We start from the raw sequence: 16,924 nt of genomic DNA on the forward strand, positions 1-16,924 counted from the left end.
GCTCCTCATTTTACTGACCTTGGAAGGATGGAAGACTGAGTCAACCTTGAGCCAGTCAGGATCAAACTCCAGGCAGCAGGCAGAGTTAGCCTGCAATGCTGCCCTCTAACCACTGTACCACCAGGGCTCCAATCCAAGGCTTAACCCTTGCTTATCCACAGAAACGCTTCCCCCCACGGCCATAAGTCGAGGACTTCCTGTACAACGTCCACGAGCTCCAATCCACATAGCCAAAGGCAAGACGGGGGTCAACGCTGCAGTTGCCAAACCGGGGGATGGCATTCGATTTGTCTATACCCGAAATCCTAAATAAACAGGATTCCAACTTGCAACTCAAAACGCATTCCGTGCTGACGATCGACAGAAGGGACAAGATGGGAGTCCAAGCAGATGAAAAGGGGGAGAAAATGGCGGCCATGCACAGGAAGAGGCGGGAATCTAGGTTAGGGAAGAGATCGGCTCACCTAACCAACATCCCCTTCGGTCTGAAACGCCTCAAAATAAAATAAAATAAAATAAACGGAGCCGATTTTCAACCACAGCACAGTTTTGTCCAATGAAACCCCCAGATCCGTAGGAGTTGTCATGTTGTGGCAAACAGCTGTCGATCAAGCTAAGCTCCGCCATGGGGAGGAATCAAGAGCCAAGATCAACCAAGGAGCAAAGTCAGCCAGCCGGAAGCGCAAACCGATCAAGGAATGGTGCAAACTTACATTTGACGGTGATTTGGGCCACCGCTTCGATCACACCCAAACTCGACATGGCGACGCATGTATAGTTGGCGGAGTCTTTCACGTCGGTCAACTCCAGGACGTTGCGCCCCACCGGCATATCGTCTTCTGGCGTCAAATCTTCGGCCCCTTGCATCCACTTGACGTACGGCATCGGGGAGCCCACTGCCACGCAGGTGATGTTCACGTTTCCGCCCGGCATGATTTCATGGCTGGTGGGCGGGATGGAAAACCGTGGAGCCACGCGCCGCACTGCGGACGAAATGCACAGCGGTAACAAAACAAAACGGAAAGAAAAAAAAAAAGAATAAGGAAAACAAGAAAACAAGAAAAAAACACAACGGGGAGAAAAAAGAGAGAAAAAGAAGAAAAATAAAAGATAAAGGACAGGAAAGTGGGGAAAAAAAGAGCAGAAGAGAATTTAAATACAGGCGGGGGGAGGGGGCTTTTGAATTACTTGCAGTTCCTTCATTTTCGAAATTAAAAAAGGCTGAAATTAAAAAATTATTGGAATGCCAAAGAAATAAATCAAGAAAGGAAAGGGGGGGGGGGGAAAGGGGGAAATAAAACAGAACTTCGAAAAGAATTTACTTTCACAAACGATATATAGAATTATAGACATCAAAGCAATATTTCATAGCAACAGAAGTTCCAATGATCGGTTTGAGACCTGTCATCACAGCACAAATATAGACACAAAAATTTATTAGCAATTTCTCATCTTTGGAAAAAGCAAAGAGGGGGCACATATATGTCCAGACCAGGGGGTTTCCCTCATGTGTCTTGGCACGTCCTGCCACCCCAAACCCCGAGAACAGGGCCACCAACTTCCAAGATGAAAAAGTGGGGTTTGTTCTGCATAGCCTTTAAAATCTGTAACCTAGTTTAGGGGAAAGAGGAGAGAAAAAAAAAAACCTGGATAAACGATAAAATAAAAAAAGTGGAAGACGGGGAGAGTGGCTTTTTAAAGGTAGTCCTCAACTTAACTATTCTTTTAGGGATCATTCTAAGTTAACAACGGCACCCCCCAAAAAGTGGCTTATAACTTGTTTTTCGCTCTTACGACCGTTGCAGCATCACTATGGTCCTGTGATAAAAAATTTGGACGCTAGGGAACTGACTCATATTTGTGATGGTTGCAGTGTCCCTTGTGCGACCTTATTGACAGGGAAAGTCAATAAGGAAGCCAGACTCACTTAACAGCCATCTTACTAACTTAATAACGGCAGTGATTCACAGCAGTGATGGCAAGGAAGATGGCAAAACTCACTTAAGAACTGTTTTGCTTAGCAGCGGAAATTTCTGGCTCAATCTTGTGTCATTTTGGAAAATTCACATTCCTACGTCTCAAATTCAGGAGAGAAAATTTCCAAAACTAGATATTCTATTGGTTTAGATCAGGGGTGTCCAACCTTGGCAACTTTAAGACTTGTGGACTTCAACTCCCAGAATTCCTCAGCCAGCAAAGTCTGAAGTCCACAAGTCTTAAAGTTGCCAAGGTTGGACACCCCTGGTTTAGATGGCCATTATTTGGGAAAATGTCTACGGAGGTTCTCCGTCATCCAGGTCATGGTTATGCCAAAGGTGATTTTTTTTCAAGAGGCAGCTGGACTTTCAGGTTTTTATTTGAAGATATTTCTCATCCAAGACGCTTTTTCAGCTCTGACTGGATGGTGGGGAATGGAAGGATTTATACTCCTTGCAGACAGCTGGTCGTTTGCATCCTTTTGGAGGGTCATTGAGACCACTTGGAGATTTATCTGTGTCCTCAGATCAGGTACTATTTCAGGTTTTTCTCTGAAGGCATTTTGCTTCTCAGCCAAGAAGCTTCTTCCGCTCTGACTGGACGGTGGGGAATGGAAGGATTTATACTCCTTGCAGACAGCTGGTCATTTGCATCCTTTTGGAGGGTCATTGAGACCACTTGGGGGTTTATCTGTGTCCTCAGGGACACCTGAGTAGTGCAAATGGGTCTGAAGCCTTCTTGGAACTGTTGTAGACGAGAGACAGATTATGTCATATCCTCCCCCTCTACTGAGAGAGGCCTGTTCAATTTTGATCTAGATTGCCTCTTTGACCCCTCTTTGAAACCAGCAATCCTCTCTGTCCAAAATGTGGACTTCGTTGTCTCCACAAGAGCGGCATTTGTCTTTTAAACATGCACGGACTACGGAATCTTGTCCTGATGGGTTTGTTCTCCTACATTGTGCCATGTGTTTGTGAAGTATTGTACTGCATAGGCCACGTGGCTCATTTTGTGTCTGGATGTTTTATCCTTGGGGCGGATAAGCTTCTGCCTTAGTGTATTCTCAGGTTTGAAGCAGAGGTGGCTGAGGGCCGGTTTGCATTGGTTTGGACGAACTGGTGGTTAAGATTCTGCGCAGTTTGGCAAAGCGGCAAATTCCACCACTGGCAGGCCCCACCCCCCGCTCATTTTTGGCCTGTTTTCTGGGCCAAAAGTGGTCCAGAAAATGGCCCCAAAACCAGCCTGAAAACTGCCCCCAAACAGCCCCCCAAATGGCCTGGTTTTTGGCTGTTTTTCTGGCTATTTTCAGGCATTTTTGGGTCATTTGGGGGGCTGTTTTCAGGCCATTTTCCACACCAAAAATGGCCTGAAAATGGCCCAAACAACGGCCTGAAAACTGCCAAAAACAGCCAGAAAAATGGCCTGTTTTGGGCCATTTTTAAGCCTTTTTTCGGGCCATTTTCAGAGCCAAAAATGGCCTGAAAATGCCCCAAATGGCCAAAATACAGGCCGAAAAAATGAGTGGGGATGGAGCCAACCAGTGGCGGGATTAGCTCCAATTGTCTGAATCCTACCCCTGCCTTTGAGGAGAGTGGCGGGTGACATGAGTGACATCACCCATCCAGTCACATGAGCAACCGCCTACCCAGCCAGAAAACTGGTTGTTAAGTTATTCCAATCCCACCACTGGTTTGAAGGGGGCACGTATGTTGTGTTGGCTGAAGATCCGCCTGAGCTTTTGCGATATTCCTGCCACGTGTGGAATGACAATGTTGCTTTGAGGTTTGAGGAAGGTCCATCACTGATCTCCAGTCTACAACACAGTCCTTTCAACAGGTCCAAGAAGGCTCCACACTCATTTGCCACACTCAGGTGACCCTGAGGACACACACACAAGCCTCCAAGTGGCCTCAACAACTCTCTAAAAGGATGCAAACGACCAGCTGTCTACAAGGAGTATAAAGCCTTCCATTCTCCAGCATCCAAAGCTGAAGAAGCTTCTTGGATGAGAAGCGAAACGTCTTTAAAAAAATCCCAGAAAGTCCAGTTGTCTCTTGAAAAAAAAAAACCTTTGAGAAGTGCTGATAAAACAGCTGTGTTTCACACCTGGCTATGCAGCCCTTCTTGAGAGGGTTAGGCAGGTAGTCCTCGATTTACAACCGCTCATTTAGCTGCTGTTTGAAGTTACGGTGGCACTGGGATTAGTGACTTATGACCGGTCCCCAAACTTACAACGATCATAGCATTCCCCATGGTCATGTGATCAAAATTAAGGGTCTCGGCAACCGGCATGTATTTACGATTGATCGCCGTTTGTGACCTTCCTAACTAGTTTCTAGCCATGGTGGCCCAGTGGTTAGAGGGCTATACTGCAGGGCTACTTCTGCTGACTGCCAGCTACCTGCAATTTGGCAGCTCACATCTCACCAGGCTCAAGGTTGACTCAGCCTTCCGTCCTTCCGAGGTCAGTCAAATGAGGACCCAGATTGTTGGGGGCAAGAGGCTGACTCTGTAAACCGCTTAGAGAGGCTTGTAAAGCACTGCAAAATAGTATATAAGTCTAAAGGCTATTGCTACCCACGCACCCTTTACCTCTCTCTTTGTGGTGGTGCAGTGGTTAGAATGCAGTATTGTAGGCTGACTCTGCCCTCTTCCAGGAGTTCGATCCTGACTGGCTCAAGCTGTTGCTAGCAAATAAAGTCAGTGAGGAAAGCTGGTATTTGCCTAACACAATCCATCTTAATATTAAATGATCTGCTTAATTTGCTTAGCAACCATGGGGGTGGGTGGGTGGGAAAAGCTCCTAAAAATCAGGCATATCAACCACCTCGCTTGTAGTTACAAGTCGAAGACTCCCTGAAATCTCTCATGGCTAGCCTACCTTGTTTTGTATTTTTTTTTTTAATTCTCCTGGCCTTGTGACCAGATGCAAAAAAAAAAAGGAATAAAAAGGGATTGAAAACCTGTCCTCGTTTAGTGACATCAGCAACTCAGTTGCTAAACAAAACGGCCACTGCCCTTGTGATCAGACTGCAGCTCTCCTTTCCTTGAGAGACCCACAAGGGTCATAAGTTTGGGTCGAGGGCTGCTCATCGCCCAGTGAAATTTCATCATCTGCAAATAGTTGCTAAACAAGACCGCTGCTAAACGAGGACGCCCTGCAATTATGGTTAAAACTAGGCACTCCTAAGTCTATTTTCCTAAAATGCTTGCAGATGCATATATACATATACGTGTGTGTGTGTGTGTGTGTGTGTGTTTTCATAGATTTTCACGGGCACAGGTATGCGGGTCTTGGCGTGTTCGGGTCTTTTCCCGTGTAAGATTGAGAGCATCTTGGTGACGTTTCGACGAGGTCCCACTCGCCATCTTCAGGCTGTTGAGCAGGTGAGGGTAAAGGGCCTTTACTCCCTACAGGTACCCCAAATTTAGTCCCCCCAAATTGGAAGAGGACGCATTAAAAGAAGGCGGGGGAGCCCTTTCCCCTCCCTTCCCCTTCCCTGACCATCCCCAAGGAGGAAGAGAAGCCGCGACAGGAAGGCCGTGTACGGGGAAACAGGAAACAAAACAGTAAACAGATCAAAAAGATGAGAAACGCTAATCAAATTTTTGTGGTTTTGGGGTATATACACCCTAACAAAGCTTCTTGGAAAAATCTTGACATGATTCCATTGATATAGATGCAGCTTTCGGAGGTCATGCAAAAAGGAGAAGCCGAAGAGGAGAGAAAGAGATTGAAGGTGAGAGAGAGAGAGAGAGAGAGAGAGAGAGAGACAGAAAAGGGAGAAGGAGGCGTAGAACAGTGGAAGTTATTAAACGGGCTGCTAGCAAATGCCCAGGAGGTTCAGGGAAAAAATGGGGTGGGGGCAAATTAGAGAGAGACAGAGAGGTTAGGGGTGCCGGGAAACCCACTGTTAAAAAATGCTGCATACTCTGTTTCTAGCTGATGTGATCCAATGTGCTGATCTAACATTGGCACATCACAGCCCTGCCAGAATAATAATCATAACAATAACCATAACAATAAAAAGAGAATTCATAAAGAATCAAACAGGAAAAAAAAAAGAGGGGGTGGGGTTTGAGGAAACGAAAAAAAGGAAACGAACACAGGACCGAGGAGCGGGGGTAGGGAGTCGAGAAATACACAAAATGACCACAATGGGGGTTGCATGCAGAGACTTATCGGATGCACCTCGCCGGAAGGATGAACAGGATGGGAGAGAGAAAGCACTGTTTCGTGTGGATCCATTTTCCGCACAAACGCACACGCGCGCACACACACACACACACAACGGCATACCAAAAATGATAGGCTGATGCTTTCTGCTAACTCTACAGTCAATAAAAGAGGGTTTGGGGAGCATTGTTGACGTGTAATGGGGGATTCCACCCATTTATTTTTCCCTTTTTTTTTTCTCTACCGTCTGACTCCTCTGGGTTTCCTGGGATTGAAAACTGGGTTAAGAGTCTCTTGTCCTGCCCTGAAATAAGCCTGGGTTTAAATCCGGCTAAACCCTAGATGTCTTCAGGTTTTGAAAAAAGTTGGGGGGCGGTGCTGTTTTAGTTCTAATCAGGGTTTAGTCAAAGGCAACGATGGCGTTTGCAATAATCAGTGAAGAAAGGATACGAGAGTTTTTGCGACTAGGGTGCCAATAAATTAAGCTGTCGAAGGACCAATTTCGTTGATTTAACCTTCCTTGTTGGGCAAAGCTAGCTAGAAATGGCCTTGAGGGGCAGGAGGAACTGATGCTAGCAAAGCAACATTAGATAAGAGGTGGCTGAGCCCTGGTTAGATAAGGTGTGGGGACCTTGGTATTGTTCTCTGAGCTGGGTTGTATTCTTGCAGGCGTTTCCTTACCAAACTAGGCAACACCATCAGTTCAGCAAGGGAGTGGGATTTGCTCTCTGTTTCTATGCTCTGTTTGTTATATTAGATAAGAGGTGTTTGAGTCCCAGCCAGGAAAGTAACGTAAGTACCTCCTTCATTCACATGAAGATTAAAGGATGGAGGGCGAAGCACGTTCAGGTTTACAAGGTGCTTTTTATTACACCTGCTGCAATAAAAGTAATCCTGATCTCTCTGGTACCAGTTTCCTAGGCTGGACTGTAGTTGCACTGAACTAAGAGAGGTTAACTCCTCACTAAAAACAAGGCATTTTCCTCTGTACTAAAGTGACTTTCCACTCTGGGAGAATGAAATGGAGAATCACACCAACTTCTGGAAAACTTTCTTAATTGTCTGATTTCTTTCTCATCTGAATTTAACTCCAGGAAGGAGAGAGAAAGAGAGAGAGGGAGAAGGGGAAAGAGAGAGAGAGAGAAGGAAAGAAGGAGGGAGAGAGGAAGGAAGAAGAGGAGAGATGAAGGCAGGAAAGAAGGAAGGAGGAAGCCAGAGGAGGAGGACAGAGGTAGGTAGGAAGGAAAGGAAGGAAGGAAACGTACAAAATAGAGCCATAGGAAAACAGTGCCACCCGTATGATAAATGAAATGGAGAGACCAAAGGGAAGGAAATTGGTGAAAGACTTGCTTGAAAAAAGAAAGAGAGTGAACTCAGGGAGGGGACAAAGCAAATGGAAGCGAAGGGGAAAGAGAAATATCCAACGGAGGTGGTAAGATTTACTCGGCAAAAGGCATAAAAATGGCAAAACAAGGCAGGTAGAAAGGCAAACACCTGAGTATTTATTGAAACAGAAGAAGGCAACCAAATCAGACTGAATATCGTCATGAAGGAGGGAGGGAGGGAGGGAGGGAAAATGAGAAATGTGGATGGAGGAAAAAGAGGAAGGAAGGAGGGAGGGAGAAGGAAAAACGAAAAGGGCGGGAAGGATGGTGGGAGGAAAGGAAGGAGGGAGGGAGAAAAAAGAAAGGAAGGAAGGAGAAAGAAGAAAGGAGGGGTAGGGAAGGAAAGAAAGAAAGGAGTGAAGGAAGAGAAAGGGAGGAAAGGAAGGGAAAGCAAAAAAAGGAAGAAGGGGAGGAGGATGAAAAGGAGGAGAGGAAGGAGAAGAGGGAAGGAAAGGAGGGAACAAAGGAAGGAAAGAGGAGAGAGGGAGGAAAAGAAAGGAAGGGGAAGGAAAAGAAGGGAGGGAAGTAGGGAGGAAAGAAGGAAGTTTAAACCAAACTTCAAAAGAAGGAATTGGCAAACCTTTGTTCACATGGGCCAGTGCTGCGAATCGAAGTCTGAAGGGGGAGTCCAATCGCCAGAGTGGGGGGGTGGGGGTAGGGGAGGTGAGGAAGGGAGGGGGCTGCTTTCACTTCCCCACAAGGGAGGGAGAAAATGGCCACGGGGGAGGGAGGGGTTAACGGGCCAGGGTCCAACCATCCGGGAGACTCCTGTCTTCTGGATGGAATGAATAGTAGAATAACACCTTCGCGCAAAAGCTGGGGGATGCCATTTGCACAGAAACGTTTGCAACGTCCCAGGAAAGGGGCTGAAAACGGAATAAATCTATTTATTTTTATTTATTTTTCTCGCTTTCCCTTCTCTCTTCCTGACGCTCCAAATCTCCGCTCTGCCCCATTTTAAAATGTCGGAAGTCGCCTTTCGCCTAGGGCTGATTTACGGGTAGTCCTCAAATTACGACCGCTGGCTTAGGCGGCGGTTCCAAATTAGGATGGTGCTTAAAAAAGGAAGGGTGGGTGGGGGATTGGACAAGCGGTCCGTTCGCTTAAAACCGTGCAAGCGTTTGTGTGGTCCATTCATGATCAAAATTGGGGCGATTTGACATTATCTCGTGTGTGCGTGTGTGTGTGTGTGTGTGTGTGACACCAGTTCACCATTTACGACTTTCCCACAAGCAAGTCAATAGGAGAAGCCTGTTTGACTTGCTTAACGGCCGTGCTTAAGAACCACTGCAAAAGCAATAAAGGGCATAAAATCAGGCAGGGCTCACTTAATGACCGCACGGTTTAGGGACAGACATTCGGGTCGTTAAGTTTAGGACTCCCTGTCTCCAAAACATCCTTCTAAGCTTGGATTCACCCAACGGGCTTCGCTCCTATGCCAATTCAATCCCTTTTAAGCATCTTCGTACAAATAAACCGAGCCCTAGAATTTGTTACTATCCTATTCTGCCCCTCCATTAAACCACAGTTTAAATTAACCAGGCTTGACGTGATATGTCAGTGCTGTCGTTAAGTCTATCACTAGTTGGATTTTCTCGTAGGGGGCAGGATTTGATCTCCAGGGGGAGGGAGGGGGGGGAAAGGGAGGGTCATTAATCCTTATTCCTGGTAACGTTTAGCAGAATGCCATGTTTAATACGTCAAGATTGCGTTCATCAATCCCCATTTAAGCAACCATTTAAATGCAGGGAACAAGCGCTGTACAGGGGATTTTAGACACAATGAGGAGTTAAAACAGGTAGTCCTCGACATACAACAGTTCTGTTCTGACCCAGCTCCCCAAACACGGCCAACCTTCTGACGTGAACTCAAAAGATTCCTTTGTTAGGAACGCCGGCAGCCCCAGCAAGAAAATTTCTCTCGCAGGCTAACAAGTCTGTCCGGACGGAAGATGAATAGTTGTCGGCCACATCTATTCATCTCTGCCCCCCGACTTTTCTCCTCAGAGCTAAGGTGGGCCCTCGCTAGCAGTGGTGGCTTTTCTGTTCCAAGGGCCGGCCCATAGATTTCCACTGCTCTCCTCTCCTCTCCTCTCCTCTGCCTTTTGTGTATTCACGCGTCAGGCACTGGATCCAGCTGTTCCTCCTCTTCCTCATCAGCCACCTCCAGACCTGGGGGCTGTTGATTCTCCATCTGAGGGCTGACGGACGGCTCAGGCTCCATCTCTCTCTCTCTCTCTCTTTCTTTCTCTCTTTCTCTCTCTCTCTCTTTCTGACAGCTCTATTCCCTCTTCCCACTCGGAGCTCTCAGGTTGGACTGATGCTAGCCCTGACTCCCATGCCTCTTCCGATTCAGCTGTTGGAGGGGCCGGCAGCCCACAGGCTGCAACAAGTTCATTTAGCGACCGTTTGAAGTTACAACGGCGCTGAGGAAAGTGACTCAGGACTGTTTGTCAGAGTTACGATCGTTGCAGCATCCCCACGATCCTGCGATCGCGTGGCCCCCTTCTCACCAGCCAAGTCAATGGGGAGGCCAGATTCACTTAACAACCGTGGCAAAAAATGTCATCAAACTCATTTAACAAACACCTCGCTTAGCAACGGAAGCTTTGGGCTCCATTTGCAGTCGTAAGAGGAGGAGTACCTATATACGGTCGACAAGATTTGCAAGTGCTTCTGAGTTTCCTTGGGCTGGTTTGACTGGATCTTAATTTAATCTTAATTTTAATTTTAATCTTCATTTAAACCAACCGAATTCAGACCAGAGGATAAATCTCTACGATTTTTTCCTTGGAAAATCGAAGGGCTGCCAGCTCTTATGGAGCAAAGATCCATCCCCTCAAAAGGAGGTGAAAATCAGGATGGACCGTAAATCCTAAATGTGATTTATATTTACATTAGAGGGTCGTCATCGACTAACGACTGCAACAGAGCCCAAAATGTATGTCGCTAAGTGAGACAGTTGTTTTAAGAGCGTTTTGCCCCATTGTACGACCCTCCTGGCCACCGTTGTTAAGTGAATCACAGAAGCTGTTAATTTAGTAACCTGGTTGTTAAGTGAATCCGGCTTCCCCATTGACTTTGCTGGTGAGAAAGTCTCAAAAGGGGATCGGATGATCTGGGGACACTGCAACTGACATAAGTACATGCCAGTTGCCAAGGGTCCAAATTGTGATCACATGGCCGTGGGGATGCTGCAACGGTCATAAGTGTGAAAAACGGTCATAAGTCACTTTTTGTCAGGGACGGCGTAACTTCAAACAGTCACTAAACAAACTGTTGTAAGTTGAGGATGACTTGAAACTACCATGTAGTGGTCAGTCCTGCAGCTACATTTGAGCATCAGTTTTAGGGGAGGAGAGAAGAGGAAGAGAATGTCCTCGACTTACGACGGTAATGGAGCCTGCTCCATCATGGTTGTAAGTCCCGATGATTGCGAAACCGCTTGGTCACGCAAACAAGCCGATCGGATGACCTTTGTGGTGGTGGTCGTTAAATGAATGCCTGCAGCCATTAAGGGAATGCCTCATTCGCTAAAACTGAAAGTAAACATTGGTTTTTCGGCAAAGCCGTCGTATAACACAGCCACGTGACCATGGGATTGGCCAAAGGACCATCCCAGGTTGCCAACCAATTGTAGTTAGGTCCTGTGACCATGTCAGAACTTTGAATTCAGGGGGTAAGTACCCTCGGTTAGCACCGTTCCAACTTTGAACAGCCGCTAACTGACCCAAGTCATAAGCCGAGGACTATTCAACAAGGACTGCCATGACAGCAGATATTACCAGGAATAAGGAGAGGCAAGAAAGGGAACAACACACGTTCTCCTTTGTAAAGGAGAACATTGGTAGCTCCGGGTTGACGTGAGGGCTCCTTGGCGCTCTCTGAGCTTGGTTGTTTTCCTGCAGACATTTCATGACCCAACTAGGGAACATCATCAATGCTAGAAGGGTGTGGAGTGGAGGAGGAGGACTGTGCGGTCCTTGGCGCTCACTGAGCTTGCTTGCTTTCTTGTAGACATTTCATGACCCCCAACTAGGTCACGTTATCAAGGCTAGAAGGGAATAGAGTTTGCTCTCAAACCCTTCTAGCACTGATGAGGTTATCCAGTCAGGTCATGAAACGTCTGCAAGAAAACAAAACCAGCTGTTCCGACCCAGCTCTCCAAACACCACAAACCCTCTTGACGTGAACTCAAAAGTTTCCTCGATTAGGAACGCCGGCAGCCGCGGTACAAAAGTTTCTCTCGCAGGCTAACAAGTCCGCCTGGCCGGAAGATGAATAGTTGTTGTCGGCCACATCTATTCATCTCCGCCTCCTGCCTTCTATCTCCAGAGCTAAGGTGGGGCTTCACTACCAGCAGAGGTTCTTCTGTCCCAAGGACCGGCCCATAGATTTCCACTGCTCTCCTCTCCTCTCCTCTGTCTTTTGTGTATTCATGCGTCAGGCACTGGACCCAGCTGTTCCTCCTCTTCCTCATCAGCCACCTCCAGACCTGGGGCTGATGGACGGCTCAGGCTCCATCACTCTGTCTTTCTCTCTCTCTCTCTCTCTCTCTCTCTGTCTCTCTCTCTCTCTCTGCCACCTCCATTCCCTCTTCCCTCTCGGACCTCCCTGACACTGATACTGACTCCTACACCTCCTCCTCCTTCTCTGATTTGGCTGCTGGAGGGACCGGCGGCCAATGGGCCAGACCACAAGCTCAGAGAGCACCAAGGACCCCACAAATCTCTCGTAAACCTGAATCTTCATCCTTAGGTCTTTGGGTGGGCCCGGGGTTCCCCCTAGCGTGTTCCCCTCAAGGAGAATCCTTCCCCACTGGAGATCCTAAGATCCTTCCTACGTTGGACGGACTTCTACCGGAGGAGCATTAGAAAGTTCAAGTGGTCAGAGGAAGCAGGACGGGGTGCAAAGCTTGTTTTGACAGACCTGGTTCTAGGAGAACAGGAGCACCAGCATCCAACCACCTCTCGTCCTTACAACACTGGAACCTCAAGATGGATCTGGAAAGACAATCCTGAAGACCACGATCTTCCATGACACCCCCACCGCACCCCAAGATACAGGTAGTCCTCGACTTACAACCACTTGAAGTTACAATGGCATTGGAAAAAAGTGACCCGTGCCCATTTTCCACAATGGTGGTCATGTGATCAAAATCGGAACGCTTGGGTCCTATTTATGACGGTGACAACGTCCCGCGATTGCGTGATTTCCCCTTGGGCGACCTTCTGACGAGAAAAGTCGACGGGGAAGCCAGATTCGCTCCCCAACCGTGCGACTTACCGAACAACCACGTCGCTTCGCTTAACGACTGTGGCACAGAAGGCCGTACAAGGGGGGGGGAAACTCACTTTACTAATGTCTCGCTCAGCGACAGAAATTTTGGCCTCCGTTATGGTCGTATGTCAAGGACTACCGGTAGGTAGAATTTGCAGCTGGTTGTGGAGAGGGGAGGGGAGGAATGCCGGGGAGGGGGGGGCAGAGGCAAGGAGGGGGACCCCAGTTATTAAAACTTTTGGTTCCTTCAGACCCCGATCCACATTTCCAAATAAGCCATGATTAGAAAGCGGGGAAGACAGGTGAGGGGCAGGCAAGGGGAGAGAAAGAGGGTGGCTGGAATGAACGCAAGGCCAGAAACGTGATGTTAATTTCGCTCGATCCAACAAGCAAAAGAGGGGAGAGAGTTGTCGGATTGTCTATCGTGGGAGTGTGTGTGTGTGTGTTTGTGTGTGTGTTTTAAAAAAAATAACAATAAAATTAAACCGTGAATGGGAGGAAAAGGAGTCTGAAAGCATCAAAGGAAACCAAACGGCATTTAAAAAAAAAAAACATTTTTGACACCCAGCAAGCTGCTACTTTTGAATGAGGTGAGAAGTTTTTGGCATTTTGGTGAGAAGAAGACAGGGTCTTGGGGGAAAAGAGAGATAGTAAATAAAACGTACAGCCTCAACGTAATTCTGAGGAAATTTAAGATTACACCTGTCTTCTTTATGGGTACAATTAAATTCGGGGATTTTTAAAGCTAGTTACCGCCAGATTCCTGGGCTCAGAATTATTATTTTTTTCTCCCGTTAATTCTTCCAAGGGACCAAAAAAAATTATTCTGTCTCCTTGGTCGATTCTTACAACTTATTTCTTAAAACATATTATTTCCTTTTTTCAGGGCACCTGAATTTATTTCCCCAACAGGTTGATTTCAACTTCAACCTTCAACGGCAGTGCCATGTTTGGGTGAGTGTTTGGGTGTGTGTGTGTCTGGGTTCATTTAAAATCTGAATTTTAAAGGCTCGTTTTGCCAGGCGGGAGATGAAAAACACTCAATTTGATTCAGAGCTGCCCCAACGAGGCCGGGATATTAAGGCGCCATCGATGGCGGCAGCGTGCGTTGAAAAGGAAGGGCGACCAGGTGTAATCTAAAATCTCTCCTCTAACCCATAATAATAATTTTAAAAAATGAAAACGAAAATGAAAACAGAAATAGCGATGCAAAAGAGGCATTAAAGACATAATAAGCAGGCACAGGGGGGTGTTTTTTTTATTTACAAAAAATAATAATAATAATAATCACAATAGCACAGTGTTCCTGCAGACTGCCCTTCAGGAATTTTGGCGGGAGAATTCCCTAAAAACTTGCGAGAAATCCTTCTGCAGAAACAGAGTGTTAATTTGGCCCGGTTTGTTCACTTGGTTTTTTTTTTTTTTTTCAATTATTTTTTGAAAGGGGAAATTGGAGAGCGGGGGATTTATTTAAAAGCAGCAGAGGGTATCCGCTTACCCCTGAACTATTTTTTCCCCCTCCTCTCTTTCTTTCTCTTTCTCGGTGCAAGTGTGTAGAAAGGGTTTAGTGAGCGCCTTAAATCACAGTTGTCAACTTTTAAGACTTGCGGACTTCAACTCCCAGAATTCCCCAGCCAGCTGGCTGAGGAATTCTGGGAATTGAAGCCCACAAGTCTTAATTACCAAATAGCAGAGTGGAAAGGGACCTTGGAGGTCTTCTAGTCCAACCCCCTCCTCAGGCAGGAAACCCTATACTATTCCAGACAAATGGCTATATACAATCTCTTTTTCGAAACCTCCAGTGTTGGAGCCCCCACGGCTTCTGGAGGCAAGGAGTTCCACTGATTAATTGTCCTGACTGTTAGGAAATTTCTCCTTAATTCCAGGTTACTTCTCTCCTGGATTAGTTTCCATCCACTGTTTCTTGTCCTGTCTTCTGGTGCTTTGGGGAACAGGTTACCAGCTTAAAGTTGCCAACTTGTGGAGACACCTGGCCTAAAAAGTGTTTGATTCTGTGCATCTTACGGAAGGGAATCTGAAAAGATTGGCCTGCCATTTTCCCGCCACTTATTAAATTCTAGATACTTCCCTCAGTATCAGGGGTTAGATGAGACAGGGAAGAAGAAGAAAAAAAGTTTTCTCAGATTTTGGAACAGCAAAATGGCCACCAGGTAAATAAGTTTTAAAAAAAACGTATTAAAAAAATTAAATAAAAACTTGATTCAATAAAGAAAACAGAAGGAGTACTAGGGTGGAAATGGATTTTATTTTGAGCAGGGTTAATCAAATTTGGCAACTTTAAGATGGGTGAACTTCAACTCCCAGAAGTCAACTTTAAGATGGGTGGACTTCAACTCTCTTAATTCCCTTCAACTTCCAAAATTCCCCAGAATCTTAAAGTTGGGAATTGAAGTCCACACAGAATTTCCATGACTTTTAAAATGGGTGGATTTCAATTCCCAGAATTCTCCAGCCAGAATTCTAGGTTCCTTCAAACCAATAGTGGCGTCCATCAAAACGAGGCTGTTCTCTGCTAAATTAAGTCATACAGCAACTCACTTCATCATCATCTTTTAATGACCCCATAGTCCCTTGCGGGGTGGAGTCTGAGCAACTGAATGGCGCTAACAGAGATTTTACTGGCCGGATGCCCTTCCTGTTGCCAATGCGGAGTTTTCTTCAGCAGATATATTCTCATTGTGCCCAGAGAGAGAAATATCTGCCTCTGTCTAGGATTGAACCCACAGCCTCCTGATTATGAGGCGAGAGCTCCACCATTAGACCACTGCGTCGCTGCATACAGCAACTCACTTAGCCAATTATCCACATATTTCCTTGAATTGGGAGTTTTCTACTGCCCTAATTTCACAATCTGTGCCCTGCTGGTGTCTCTTAATCCTTTATGCAATACTCTCTGAGAAAGGATATCTTGTATTAAGAATAATTCTTTGCAATGTTTTCTAAAAGGTCTTGAGGTCTAGAATAAAGGTCAAGATTTAGAATGGAGGTGTCCAACCTTGGCAACTTTAAGACTTGTGCACTTCAACTTGCGAAAAGTCCCTAGCTAGCATGGTCAGCTGGGGAATTCTGGGAGTTGAAGTCCATTAATTTTAACGTTACCAAGGTTGGACAGCCTTAGCTTTGTAGTTTTAGAAACCATGTTGAACTTGGTAAACAAAGGGAAGAATATGGGACAGGATGATGAGTGTATGTAGTTGTTGTTGTTTGTGTGTTTGTGTGTGTGTGTGTGTTTTAATGCCTGCATCCAGGCATCTAAGCATGGAATTCTCTGCATCTTCAGAGAAGGACAGATGGCAAGAGGAAAGAAAAAAAGAAGAAGAAAGAGAGAGGCAAAGAGAAAAGGAGAGGGAGAGAAAGAGAGAGAGAAAGAAAGAGGGGATTTTTTTTTTTTCCAAAAAGTTGCACCGGATTTCTCAAACAAATATCAACGACAACAAAAATCACACAGCAGTTTCAGAATTTGAGAATTGTTCCTTTTCTTTTTTTTCTTGTGGTTTTTGGTTCTGAAAATGGGAAGAAATGGGAATAATAGCTAAGCAGAAAATGGGATATGGCACAGTAGGAAAACATAAGGCGTTGGTTTGTCCAGCTCCTTCCTTCCTCTCTCCCTTCCTCTCCCTCTGAGGTGTCCAATCTTGGCAACTTTAAGACATGTGAACTTCATTTCTGAGAATTCCCCAGTCAGCCATGCTGGGGAATACTGGGAATTGAAGTCCATGCTGGTTGGGGAATTCTGAAAATCAAAGTCCACAAGTCTTAAAGTTGCCAAGTTTGGGGATCCCTGTCTTAACTTGGCCGTTTGGCTCTTAAAATCCTCTCTTGGCTGAGACCGGTTCATTTATTTGTTTTCATCGATTGATTTTATGTATATCCTGACTTTATTGTTTTTATAAACTGATTTTTACCTATCCTCTAGGGAGAAATCGATGATCGATCATTGATTTCACAACCCGCACACACTCTGGATTGAATCAGAATTATAAGGCCTGTTTTTATTCTACAGACCACTTAAAAGCACCTTCAATAGTTTCATTGGAAGCAGTTTCATTTTGCATGGAATTTAACTCAAATTCTTTCTATTTTTT

General features: G+C 45.9%; 1 protein-coding gene across 9 annotated transcripts in view; it reads right to left on the reverse strand.

Annotated features, from left to right (window-relative positions):
• The window catches only part of PTPRS (protein tyrosine phosphatase receptor type S), a 353,020-nt gene that overhangs the window by 119,006 nt on the left and 217,090 nt on the right, over nucleotides 1-16,924 (reverse strand). For all 9 annotated transcript variants that reach the window (XM_087922613.1, XM_087922619.1, XM_087922620.1 and 6 more), the window contains one exon: nucleotides 714-983. In XM_087922613.1, the coding sequence (XP_087778739.1) occupies nucleotides 714-983 (270 nt within the window). The remainder of the gene's footprint in view (nucleotides 1-713; nucleotides 984-16,924) is intronic.

Source organism: Pseudonaja textilis, chromosome 1 (genome assembly GCF_049901715.1).
Source record: "Pseudonaja textilis isolate UNSWEBS1 chromosome 1, rPseTex1.2, whole genome shotgun sequence".
NCBI lineage: Eukaryota > Metazoa > Chordata > Lepidosauria > Squamata > Elapidae > Pseudonaja > Pseudonaja textilis.